At 39.4% G+C, this 13,869-nt stretch overlaps 1 protein-coding gene across 16 annotated transcripts in view; it reads right to left on the minus strand.

Moving 5' to 3' along the window:
• Window positions 1-13,869, minus strand: part of Syne1 (spectrin repeat containing nuclear envelope protein 1) — a 373,023-nt gene that overhangs the window by 224,913 nt on the left and 134,241 nt on the right. For all 16 annotated transcript variants that reach the window (XM_048800010.1, XM_015502320.2, XM_048799993.1 and 13 more), the window contains 8 exons: window positions 13,466-13,624; window positions 12,794-12,976; window positions 10,158-10,259; window positions 7,259-7,462; window positions 6,037-6,244; window positions 5,157-5,269; window positions 3,389-3,594; window positions 2,234-2,389 (listed from right to left, as the gene is read on the minus strand). In XM_048800010.1, coding sequence (XP_048655967.1) covers window positions 2,234-2,389; window positions 3,389-3,594; window positions 5,157-5,269; window positions 6,037-6,244; window positions 7,259-7,462; window positions 10,158-10,259; window positions 12,794-12,976; window positions 13,466-13,624 — 1,331 coding nt within the window. The remainder of the gene's footprint in view (window positions 1-2,233; window positions 2,390-3,388; window positions 3,595-5,156; window positions 5,270-6,036; window positions 6,245-7,258; window positions 7,463-10,157; window positions 10,260-12,793; window positions 12,977-13,465; window positions 13,625-13,869) is intronic.

Here is a 13,869-nt window from a genome sequence, read left to right on the forward strand (position 1 = left end):
ACTTAGTACACTTAGAATATTTTGGTGAGACAAGAAGTTCCTTAAGCAACAGTGTCAGTTAAAGAACAATTCAAGACAAAATATTTCACTTGTTACTACAAGATGAATTGCTTAGTGGATGATAAACATGCAATAAGCCTCAGGTCTGTGTACTTTCATACAGGGCATCTCCCCAGAATATTTGAGGTATTAGGAACATTATGATGAAAAGATCCAGAGACTGGAAAGAGCAAGTGAGAGAAGCTGGTGACCCAGAGCAAGAGCCCAATTGACCAGCCTGGTACATTTGGATCATCTGAAGAAGCAGCCAGTTTGGAGGGAAAGAACGTGAGAGCCGCCTGAGGTCATTTAGCATCTAGTCCTGGCATATCAGGGAGAAAAACTTTAAGAGGGACCATGTGCTTTTCCATGTCTAAGTTATTAGAAAAACTACAGTTATTAGATAAATAAAGACAAAAGAAAGACAGTGAATTTGGTGATTTGGTCTTTGAGACTTTCTCCAGTGTGGGGTTAGTGTATCTATGGCAGAAGTGGATGAGAAGGATGCTAATGAGCAGCCTGTGGAGAAGAAATGAAAGTCAAATTAAGCTATTTTAAAAGCCTGCAAGAAAGAGAGGTGTGAGTTTGTTTATGTTACACTGTATCTAGACAAAAGTTATATTTCAAAAGCAAAATAAAATATGGTGTCATTTTTAGAAAGTCATATGGTTAGAATGATGCCATTATTTTGTTAATTCCATGAACATTTTCTACTTTTCTGGCACTATACTAGACAATGGCAACACAAATATGATAAAGACCTGAAGTCCATAAACTTGAGGAACTCAGTTGGAGGTTGGGTGCGTTGCGCAGTCTTGATGAAGAGTTAACCCCATAGTGAGGGCTCCCAGGTATGGAACCAACCATCCCAGGAAAATTTTGTAACAGTTATCAAACCAGTATCTGATAAAAACTGTGGGCCTTCCTTATCCTTGGGCTCCCCATGTGCAGATTCAACCAATGATGGGTCAAATATATATTTTTTAAAATTGTGTCTGTACTAAACTTGTACAGTCTTTTTTCTTTGACATTATTCCCTGAACAATACAGTAGAACAACTATTTACATTGTAGTAGATATTGTAAGTAATCTAGAGATGATGTGAAGAACACAGGACGATGTGTGTAGGTAAAGTGCATGTAATATGCCATCCTGAATAGGGAATTGGGCATACATGGGTTTTGGTACCCACGGGTGTCTTGGAACAAATCCCCCATGGATACCAAGGGGTGGATGACTATAGTTACCTGTTTGGTCTCTGTCATTTATTTATTTTTTTGCATACTTGTTTTTCAAGATAAGGAAAATCAAGCATGTTTGACCAAAAAGAAGATTCAACAGAAATGCAAAATAGGTGAGTTTTATTCAAGTGCTGACAGCTGATCCACTTGGGTGGGCTCTATCCTTTCCTGCTTTACAGACAAGTACGCTGGCTCTTGGAGAGAGGTTAAGGAGCCCAAGTTTTTAGCCAAGCTATACCTTCTTGATGGAAAGTCTTCTATCTTCCAAAGGAAAGAAAACAACTAAAAATACCAGGAGTGGAGCATGAAGGTGATAGGTCAAAAGCACAGACAGAGAACTTTGCCCAGGAAAGGGGCAAGACATGTCTTCTCAGTAAGGAAGCAATAAAGAAGGACTGCAGAGAAGAGGAACCACAAGGAGGGTCCAACTCAATGACCACACGTTTTGCTTCATTAATAATGTTATGAGGAAGGACGGATAGGGCAATAGAACTGGAGGCTCCAAAATGTGAAGAATATATGGAAATTGAGATCTGTATCATTATTTTTTGTCTATTTCAGTGGCTGTGCATCTCTGCTTTTCTTTTCTTCATACCAGCTTTATATTTTGTTAATCCTCAAAATAATCCAATAGAGGAAGTTACAGTATTTATTATATACAATGTTTAAGGGCTAACATCAGGAGTATAGTGATAAGTGATCTGTCCAATTTCCTGAGCAGAGGGAGATGGATCTGGGATGTAAATTAACTCCTTACATCCATCTTACTCTCTCCAGAATCCCACACTTCTATAAAGAATGCCACACGATCTTTTGGATTTTAGACATTCAGAGATGAAAGAAATCATCACCGGAAACCAACCAAGCAATCACCCAATAACCAAACCAATAACCAGCCCACAAGACCAAAACAGGTTAGCAAGTGAACAACCTATTCCATCTCTACACCATACCTTGCAGCTAGTAGTTCCCCGAGAAACATTTCAACTTTATGAACTTCATTTTTCTTCTCAGGAATGTGCAGTTTACTCTCTCCCAAGTTTTCAGTGTTGAATCTTTCTTCCATCTCATGGATCCATAAGTTCAGTTTTCTGTGCTGATCCTCAAAGCTAAAGAAAAGGAAAATATCTTAGAGAAATTTTGATGTGCTGGTTATACTGGTAAATTCTAAGAGCTGAGGTCCAATGTATTTTATATAGCAATTAAGATTATATGAGTTTTCAAGTTAGAAGACAACTCAACAAGAAGCCTGTCCAAATTGTCTTATTCTAGTAACAAAGTGATGATTTTAAAAAAAATCATCATATATGTATTTTTTGGAACTACAAGAGGAAAAAAAAATACCTCTCAGCTGAATTGATTTCATAGCTGGTAATTGACTGTAAGATAATATTCTCGTGTCAACATGCACTTAACTTTTCATCTTACTATAGAGAAGACCCTTGAATTGGGCCAGTGGGTAAGTGGGGCAGCAGAACCCTTGGGGAAAGAAAGGAGAGTGGTTTTTGTGTCTCTGTTTCTTAGGGGAATTTGAATTTGGCACAAAAGCTGTAAATTTTGATAACAATGAACACTCTCTAAGAAACATGGACAAGATTCAGGCAAAATAACTTGGCCACCGGAAAGGCAATTCAGTCATACTGACATCCTTTGTCTCTGGGGTAATGAGAAATTTTTCTCCTTCTAGTTTCATTTTCAACCCCGCTGACATATGTTACTTGCTGCAATATAATCCACAAAATTCAGTAGTTGTTTTCTGCCATTATTCTATTCCAGGAAAAGTGGACACAAGGAAAAATCTTGAATAATTAAAAAATGGTATATCAAAGCTCTAACAATTTGTGTTAGCTTAATAGACAAAAATTATATGAAATGATGTCTTTCATATTTACTAGGAATTATAACCATTTTTCCTACATAGAAAATGATAATTTCAGAGCCTAAGCAACCCATTTTGCACTAGAATGAAGCCACACTTAAAGTAGGTCAACACTCATTACAATTTAACTCACAATTTCAAGATTCTTTTTTTTCACATAGCATTTTATCTATGTCTTTGGATATACCTCCAGTGTGTGACAAAATCTTCATTTATCAGAATGACCTACCTTCCCAACTCTGAAACACAGTCTTGTAGAGCCTGTTTGTCCTTCAGACATTGCTTCAGAAATGCTTGAAACTCTTCATTAGCCTTTGTGATTTGCTCCTGGATGCTGCTGACAATTTGCTTAGGCAAGTATGCATACAGAGTTTGTCCTTCTTGAGTTACGGCATCAAGCTTGCTCTGCCCATCACTGACTGAGTCCAAGATATTCTGTTTTCAGGAAGCAATAATAATACTAAATATTTGCTAATATTCAAAGATCCTGGTGCATGGGACCATTCATTACAGTGCTGAGTTGGTAGAGCAAGAGAAGATAAATAAAACCTGAAGGAAAAAAAATCTAACAAGGATAGAGTGAGAATTGGGCATGAAATCCAGCACAGTGCCAGCTAGACATGGGAACAACTCAGGACAGAGTGGGAACAATGAGTAGCTGGAAACGAGGTTTTGATTAAGGTCTCAGAGTCTCCCCATTATCAGTTCCTAACCCAGTACAGGTTCTACCTTCTCACACAGTAGTGTGACATTCTTGTAATTGATTGGCCCCTGGGGGTCCTCCCCTACCCTCTGATTCACCCTGCACAGAATGTCTGGTCCTCAGGAATGGAAACTGCCTTGCTTAGTATGAGCCCCTTCCTTGGAAGATTTGTGCATGACTGTGCTTCAACAAAGCAAAAGAAATCCGGAATTCAGGGCTAGCTGTTCCTCTTCCCTGAGCTCCAAATTGTCATTTCAATTGTGACTCCAAAATTTGTTCATGGAGTTCCACTGTGTCTCAAGCTTTAAAGGGGTCAACTCCACAACTGAATTCACCATATCTCCTGCAAAACCATTTTCCTTTCCTGTAACAATCTTCCTACCCTGATTTCTAATATAATGAGTTAGGGATATCACTTTCATCATCTTTCAAAATCCTCAGGGTCCTTGTTAATTTCAACATTATTTTTAACAATAATTAACATAGTGATTTGCTCAGACTAGCTGCTTAGAAGACTTGCTCAAAACTTATTTTGAACTGATTCTTTTGTAAGGCATTTCTTAACTGCTTCATGTTGGCCTTCTTCTTCCTGAATTCATCTATTTTTTGTAGCCACTAAAATACAAATAACCTGTAATAGCCATTATTTAATTTGAATATATCCCACTCCAGGTTTAGACCACAAGTTATTTAAAAAGAAAAAAAAAAGACATGGGTAATTTTTATTTATTTATTTATTTGGTACTGGGGATTGAATCCAGGGGTACTTAACCATTGAGCCACATCCCCAGCCCATTTATATTTCATTTAGAGAAAAGGTCTCACTAAGTTGCTTAGGGTCTTGCTAAATTGCTGAGGCTGGCTTGGAACTCACCATCTTCTTGCCCCTTGAGCCTTTGGGATTATAGGCGTGTGCCACTGCACCTGGCAAGCCCTGTCTTCTTAAAAAACAAACAAAACCCCTCTTAGCATGACAGTGACAGAAAATAGGTACAATTATTTGTACTTTTACTACTATGAAAATTAAAATGAGCTTTCATTTTGAATAAAATCCAAAGAATGGTTAACAGGCTGAAAATGGAGAGGAAAGGGATCTAGAAATGCTCTGGACTGGTTTTCTCAGTGCCTTTTCACGTTGCTCTGACTCAGTAAGTACAACTGTGTTAGGGAAGAAGAAAAGATGGGCTAAAATAATATGAGGTGGGCAAAGACAAGGGTCAGCTGACCTGAGGCACCTGAGCGCAGCGTGGGCGGGGCGGGGGAGGGGCAGGGGTGAAGGTGCCAGGTTTCCTACCTGAAGGTCCTGGAGCTTTGCCTCCAGGACTTTGCTGTCGCCAGTCCTATCAGATGATTCCTTGGCTGCTGCTTTTGTTCCCAAAAACCATTCTTGGAATTCCCGCATAGAATCTTTTGAAAGCAACAAAAACCAGGAATAAATCACAAACACTGAATGAGGTCCCAGGATTACCACAATGAATTACCTCTGTCTTCCCTCCCATCTCATTGTGTCTCAGAAAATATTCCCGAAAAGAAAGTGATAATGTAGAAAATAATACAATACGATTTACAACCATGACTGTTCATGGCAGAGTCAGACAAGAGGCTTAAAAAGCAGTGTGTCTTCCTGCAATGCCTGACTTCCAACCTTTTTCTTTCACCTGATGAAGAACATGTCAGAGGGCAATGCTCTGGAGAGTTGGAGCTATTTGCATAGCACGGGGAAGAACCAGTTACTCCTTCCACCAAGCCAATTCAGAGAACCAGGTGCATGCACATTCCAACCTAGGCACAGCCATGCAGAAGCAGGAGCAGAAGGAGTCATGACTCTATAACGGTCACCATATGGTCTTTGCTAACTTCCAAGCTTATTGTCACTTCATTCTAGCATAAAAAAATGTCCATAGTTATTTGAACAGTGGCTGCTGACCACCTGATTTTCCACGTACATAAGCCACAGGTAAAACACCCTGATGAAATTCAGAATCATCAAAATAGTGGACTCCTGCTTTCCCCCAACAGAGCACTTCTGCTGCTCCACTCTCAAAGCACAAATGGATTTAAAATGGACCTTCTGCAAAATTCCCTCACACTTTTGCCTGGCAATTTCTAAGCAGCATTTGGTTTGGAATCTTTCTCCTAAATAACGGTTCATGTTAAGGCCCCTCAAAGCTCACCATTGAAATGCTTTTCCAGGGAATCCTGCAGGCTGGCCTGGGTCTTGGAGCACAACTGGCTGGCAGCTTCCTGCTTCTTTATCAGTCCTGTCATGGCCCGGCCCAGGCTCTCCAGCTCCACCGAGTGGTACTTGCGGCACAAGCTATTGAGGTTTTCCTGGGTAGAGCTGATGTTGCTCTGCTGACTTTGAAGCTCTTTTTGTATATCCTACAGAATAAAATATGACAGTATAACATATAATAAAAGTATATTTCAAGAGTATTCATCACATTCAAGAGAAATACTCCAATCACGTCACCATGGTATTTTTTTTTAAAATCTGAATTTGCTGCTGCTGAAATTCACTCAGGAGTATATACATGTTGATGGGATTTAAAAAAAATAATTGTGATGATAGATATGTATTGATTCATTAATAAAATTTCTCAGTCCTCCTGGGTAACAAAGATCTCTTGATAAGTGGCCAGAATGTGGATCGTAGTCTAGGATTTCAAGCTAATTGAATAGGTCCTTATGAATTTTAGCCCATGATCTTGGCTTGAGTCACTTTTGAAAAAACTTACAAGTTCACATTCTTCAGTGGACCACTTGAGTTTTGTTTCAGGGTCATGGGTTACATGAATTGTACCAGTAGTTTAATTTAAAAATATTATGTCCTTAGCCTCAAGTATAGAAAGAAAATACACCAACAGAGAACAGGCTACTCCTATTGAGAAGGCAAATAACACACTTCCTTTACACACACTTCAAGAAAGCCCTTAGTAATATGGACAGGTGACAATGAACTGGAACGTTTTCTTGCTTTTTTGGTCAAAATTGTAGCATTCTTTGGATAAAAGCAGTCACATTGACCATAAAAATGATTAAATGATGAAAGAAACATCTAGCATTTGAGCCTGAAAATGGGTGGAAAATCAAATTGTTTCCCAATGGTCTTCATTCTTTTGCCGAAAAGTTATATATCCATAACAATATCCACACACACAAACAGAGCCTATGAATGAACCGTTCAGCAATGCATGCTTTCTGATTTTAGAAGATTCATCTTTGATTTCTTAATGCCTTCATTCAGTTCTTCACAGATTTATTACTTTGCTGTGTCCAATATTATGAATTGGTCGGTCACAGCAGTAAGATGGATGATTGAAAGCAGATGTTATATTTTTTACTACAGTCAACACAACACAGGAGTGGGAATGCTCAGTGATGGTTTTTACCCACCTTCACTTTCCTCAGCCCTTCGCAAGTCTCCGCTTGGGCGCAGCTCCTCAGCGACTCTTCCACTCTTGCCAGCCACGCTGTGATGTCGTCGATAAACTTCTCCACTTGTGTACTTTGAGCAGTGAAATCCTTCAAGGTTCCTTTGGCTTCTTCAGTTATTTCTTTGGCATGCTCCAGTTTCTGCCTTAAGTCTGCTTCTATAAACTAAATACAAAGCAAGATTTCATTAAAATCTGTGAAGACCAAAGGCACACTCATTCTGCAGGAATTCTTTTAATGAGCAGCTTTGTCAAGAACACATAAGCCTCACCATGGAAGCTGCTCCAATGCTAATATGCCTCTTCCAAGAGGGAAAATTAGTGAGCATGGGGTGCCAGACATATCACGAGATGGGAAACTGGAAAGAGTAGGGACTGTGGTTAATGCTGGATGTTAAAGTGGCGGTCTGACTGAGGTTCCAGGGAACCTGTGAGCTCACTCTGAAAGCTGAGCTAGGTCTACCCAGAGTTGCTGAGGAGGCAACCAAAACCCTGCTTAGTTCTCCTAAGGAGCCCTCACACACTTCCTGTCCAAATGGAGCTCTATGCAGGGCCCACACCCTATAGGATTGTAGGATAAGGCACTTTTCTTGTTGGATCCCACTTTCCCTGTGATCCAGTGGGGCTGAAGACATTCTCTCCCAGGATGGGGTATTTCAGAAGAAGTGACTTCGTCAGCCCCTTAGTAAACAAAAGGACTTATAGTCACTATAAATTGCAAAATATGATTCATTCCACAATCGAGAGATTCAGGTTTGTTTGAAAATCAAAGCTTTGAATTTAAATTCAAGGCTTTATTCCTTATTCCTAGCTCAAACTTGATAAAAGCAGGAAGCCCAAAAGTGGAGAGCTCTTCTTCTCTTTCTTCACTCCATTTCCCCACCTTGAAGACTCTTGACCCCATGCAGGCTTGGGTAGCAGTAAGGTGGCATGGGGTTATGAAACATGTGACACCTGTTGTGAGCTGTCACCTGAGTTCCACACTCACTCCTTCTCTAGAAGGCCTGGTTCTGTGGGTTTTCCTGAGACTCCCTTTCTTTCTGAGACCTCCCACTAAGTTCTCGGGATGCACTAGTGTGCTCTCCTCTGCCTCCTTCCTGTCTCCTTCTTCAGCCTGTGGCCATCTCTTTAACTTGTGGATGCTGAGGTCTGCTCACCCACCAGATGGCCTTCTCAGCTAACCTAAGATGCCCTCACCTGGTGCATTCTTCCTTTTCTCTCTTTTCCTGACTCTCTTCTGGGCTGGGGATCACACTCTGGCATTCACCCCCTGCTGCCTCTTGGATGCAGGCTGCACCAGTCACTTCTCCTTCCACAGATACATTAAGTTATCCAGCCTGTATCAGGGTTTCTGGAATCTGCCAGCAGCAGGGAACAAAATCCTGTTCCCCAGGTGGGACAACTGAAATCCTCGGCCTACACTTGAGGCAAGTTAAGGCACTCCACAGCTCTTCCCTCATATACATAGGTGTGGGGTGGGGGGGCAGGTAGGCTGCCTACCCATGAGCTAAGCATCCCCTCTCAGCCTTGAGTAAAGCGGGTGTCAGTCTGGCGTGGCACTCCATAGCCTGCGCAAAGCAAGTGCTCTTCACCTTCGCTTGGCAAAGAAGTTTGCTTCAGCGCTGGACTTAGGCATTACCCAATGGGATTTGAAACCCCCCCTTTGAAACCTTATCCTCTGACTTATTTGGTGAAGAACATTCTATCAAACTCCTTTGTGTGTCCACCCCCATAAAAATAAAGAGATTCCAGGTGCACACTCTCTTTCCAGTGCCTTCCAGCACCTTCCATTGTGGAAGCTGCCCCTGAAAGTCGAAAAGCTGTCCTTTCCTCGATAAGAAAATTACTTCTGTGTCCTGTGCTTTCTCACCATTTTCTTAGGTTAATGTTGCAGCCAGCTCTTCTGAACCCAGCTCATCTCATCAGTGCAGGTTGCAGGCGAGATGTGTGTGTGTGAGACAGTGTATGAGACAGAGAGAAAGAGAAGAGTAGAGCTGTAGCTTGCTCCGAAAATCCAGGCTCAGTCTTCTTTGCATAGTCCACCTGTTGCCATTGAGATCTTCAGAGGAGGTGACTACACGGCTCCTTTTTAGTTTGAATATAAGTAGCACCTCCTTTGCTTCTTAATACCAATGAAACGTCTACCCTTCTGTTCATGGGTCATCGACCCACATGGTACCAAGTTGTGGACATGCAGTCTCAAATGAGAGCAAAAGTGTGGTAGTGACTGGTTAGAGAGAAGGAGCAAGTCAAGGACAAGGGAACAAGAAGACAAGATAGAGGAAGTCCCTGAGAGCAGCAGCAAGAACGGAGGTTCAGGGGTGCAGCAGAACCCTATGCCAGGAGCCAAAGAGACCTACCAGGATGGGCTTAGGCACTGAGGTAGCCCAGGTTTCCTGGCCAGCCCTGCTCCACCCTGTCACATACTCTTGGTTCCTGTGAGTTTGTGCCATTCTAAGAGTCATGTAGGGAGATTTTTTAGTGATGACCCCTTCAAACCCAGTTATTGACCAAATGAATTAGAAAAATATCAATAAGAACATCAATATTCATAAAAGGGGTTCTGTTCCTGTCTAATGTAAGATGGTTCATGAGAAAAACTGGCTGATGATGCTTCCAAAATTTACGAAGGAATGAAGAACTACTCATATAATACTTGAGTTGGAAATATGACGTTAACATTGGCACAAGGAATTCCATAGACATTAATATTTAACCCCACATAAGATAAAGGCAACATGTTTGCTTGAAATTATGGTGATGATGGTAACACGAGGAGAGATATAAATTTTTTTTGATAGAGGAGAATATAAGAGAGAGACTCATATACCATGATTATTACATCTGATTTGAGTGCTTACCTGAAGGTCTGGTGGTGTTTCTGGATTTTTAGTTAATTCTTTGAGTGTATTAACTTTGGAATGCAGTTCTTCCAATTTCAGTGCTTTGTTTTTAACTTCAGACTAACAACATAAAAGACACAGGGGAAAAGCACAACTAATCAGAAATGCTGATGTGCTGTAATTAGCATTTCATAATTTCAAGAACTGTCAAGATACCAACTTTAAGCTGTGTAAAAAAAAGAGCCCTGTTTCATTTTCTGAGGGATGCTATTACTTATGAATGTGGAAAAAGCTCCAGTTATCATTCAGTTGGCATGTAAGGGAGTACACAAAACGTTTCCTTCTCCCTACCCTCCTTTATTAGAATAAAAGCTCCTGGAAAAAATTAAACACTGACCACAATCCCTGAGTCAACCGGGATTTCCAACGGGCTGTCCTGTATTCGTTGAGAGGACTATTTTACCAGTTACTATGGCAGCATTAAACTCTTCCAGAAGCATTTCAAAGCAAATACACAGCAAGAGTGCCTTTGTTGTAGATAATATATAATAGATATATAATATGCAGAAACATTTCAAATAGACATTGTCAGACTATTAAAGCAGAAATCAGATTACTTGGGACATTAACAACTGATATTTTATCCCCCCCTTTTTTTCTTTTCTTTCTTTTCTTTTATATTCTTTTCACAAACACCAACACAGAAAAGAAAAAAGAACAATTAGGAACCATTTTTGAAAAAAAGATGCTTATAAAAACTTCATTTGCTATTTGGGACCACAAAGGAGCATTTAATAAATTATCCCTCTCAGGTTAAAAATGGCATGTTGGTGCTTTGTAGACACTAACAAACTTTCTGATGTCCTGAATTCAGAAAGTAATTTACTTACACAGTTAAGATGGAGAACTGACTGTAGGGCCCTCTAGCCTCTGCAGAAGCTGGATGGGCAATTAAAGAATTGATCTACTGACCCACACTTAGCACTCTGCAGCAGGAAAGGCACTGATGAGTGATGGCCAGTTGCAGTAAACAGAGTCTGTTAGCAAGTATGCCACAGACAGTCACCTGCAAAACCACCCATCTGTAAGGGCCTGATCCTAGTCACATTGAACGTGGGTCTGAGGCACATGGGCTCCCTGGATTTCTGAGTTTGGAGATTCTAGACTGGTCTGACAACTAACTGCCTCCCCCTGCCCCCTAAAATTACTGCCATAACAGTTACCACCACTTCTAGCTACAATACAATGTCACTGCACAGGGACCTGCAAGACACACACAGTGGCACATCACTCCACAGTATTGCCACCATCTCTGATATAGATGATAAAGATGGGACAGATGTCAATAACTCAGGGACCTAGATAATAGTGATTTGTAGAACAATGAGGGATGGACAAATTTTGAGTATTCATTAACTTTTAAAATAGAATTTATTTAATTGTACATTTATTTACACCCTCAATTTTAATAGTGGTTGTGTTTAAAGTGACTTACAAAATTCTTAAAAATTCAACAATCAACTTCTTTGAGCTGGTATAAATTGAATCCAGCACAGACCACAATTTGAGCTGTAATGTTAACATCAGCAATAGCAACTAAAGAGACCTCAGTACCCTTCACTTCTGGTTATTTTAATCTGCATAATTTCTTCCAGCTGTGACGGCCTTTAGAAATTAGATTATAAAATCTATCAAACATTGTTTGGGTCAGAGATCACAGAATAGCTTACGTAATACTTTTCATTTGCCTATATTTTTTCAGACTGCGGCCATTCATTTACTTATCTGCCAATTCCTGTGTATGGTGCCAGATACAATTCTGGGCACCAGAGTGTTCAATGGGAATATTCACTGTTGTTACCAAGAGTACAGTCAGCTATGTGCTTTGTGAAATAGATATCTTTCCTTCCTCTATTTCCTCTTATCCTGCTTTAATTTTTATCCTAGCCCAGCTAGTACTTGGCATTTCACACATAACATATATTGTAATGTAAATAATGCAAATTCCACAAAGGTAGGGACTTTGTTTACTACTAAATTTTCAGCATCTAAAACATTTCCTGATATAAGGTAGACATTCATTAATAATTTGATGAATACTGAATAAATGTATGTAATAAATGGGAATATAATGAATTTTAAACAAATTGGTTACTAAACCTTCAGAAGGCCTGAGACTTGCCTTGGAAGCCTGAGGCATCTGAATCTCCAATTTTCTTCCATTTCCAAAGAGGAAGTAGAAGAAGCAAGTACCAAACATATTAATAGCACATTGTAAGCAGGTAGTAAACATGTTTTCTTTTTCTTTTCTTGAACAAAAAAAAAATAGGTACTACATATCCAAATACTTCCAATTTGGTTTTCAAATGGGAAGGTGTCATATTCTCAGAAAAATTAGAAAATTAGACATTTTATAGACTTCTGTTTTTCAATTAATATTTCAAAACAGGGCCTTAAATAAAAAATGATAGAAATGCACAAAAAATCTATTATACAGAGCTGATTAAAATTTTGAGTAAATAGCAGAAGAGAGTTGCGAGTTTTGTAATTCTCTTATGTGTTTTTGAGAAGAACGAACTGAGAAAAGACTCCACTTTCTCACATTCAAGACAATGATGTACCCCCAGCTCCATATGTAGGCATAGTGAGTTTACCTCAAATTCTCTAAGAAATTCTTCAGTTTTGTGGCTGTTGTTCAGGTTGTTGATATTTTCAGACAGCTGTGGAAGAGAATTATTGGACCACCCCTCGATCTCATCTTTACTTGAAAGTACATCCTCCCAAATGGACAGGCCGCCCCTCAGCCTATCTATGTTTTCTTCAATTTTCTCTGATACCTAGGACAGAAAAGAGAAGCCATGTCATTGATAGTATGAGGCTTTCAAGGACTCATTCCCTGACGAATGCTTTTTTAATTAGAAAATTATATTCTCACAAAGTTTAACCAAAATTATTGTAAGCTAATTAGCACATGTGATTCAAGCAAATGCCAATCAATACATAGATTGTTTCTGTCATTTGGAGAGTTGTTTGAATTTCTGAGACACTTGATTTTCATTCATAAATTCGGATATGAATGGCTACAGGTCTATTGAAATCTACAAAAATATAACTCACTATGAGGGTTGAATTCCACAGGATTGAGGTCCATCTATTGCATTTATTGTTCAATGTAAAACAATTAGCACTATTATTTGTAATGTTGAGGAACAGGAATGGACATTAAATTTGAGCACACTTATAATATAAGGAAATACCGTTGGCAGCAACAGACTGCATATTCACAGTATTATTGCTAAATATTCTTCCTACAGCAAAGGTCTTACATCCAGCCACTTGTCCACGGTTCCTTCCATGTCTGTTTTCACCAAGGCGAAATCACTACTGTGGACTTTTTTCAGTTCAGATAACAAGTGTTTGCCTTTACTGGTAAAATTGTCCAATTCTTTCTGCTTACAATTCATTTCATTCTTGGCAGATTCATGCTGTGGACATAAATGTTTCCTTAATTAACAAAATCACCAGTGATAAGAGTTTAAAGCCATTTGCTTCTGAGAAATTTAATTCATGGTTGACCTTATTCTGAAATTAGTGGTATTATTTAACTCTCTCACTCTCTATACACACACACACGCAGATGCACACACATACTATGTATGTGTATGTGTGTGTATGTGTGTGTGTGTGTGTGTATATATATATATATATATATATATATATATATATATAT

Source organism: Marmota marmota, unplaced genomic scaffold (genome assembly GCF_001458135.2).
Source record: "Marmota marmota marmota unplaced genomic scaffold, marMar, whole genome shotgun sequence".
Taxonomy (NCBI): Eukaryota; Metazoa; Chordata; class Mammalia; order Rodentia; family Sciuridae; genus Marmota; species Marmota marmota.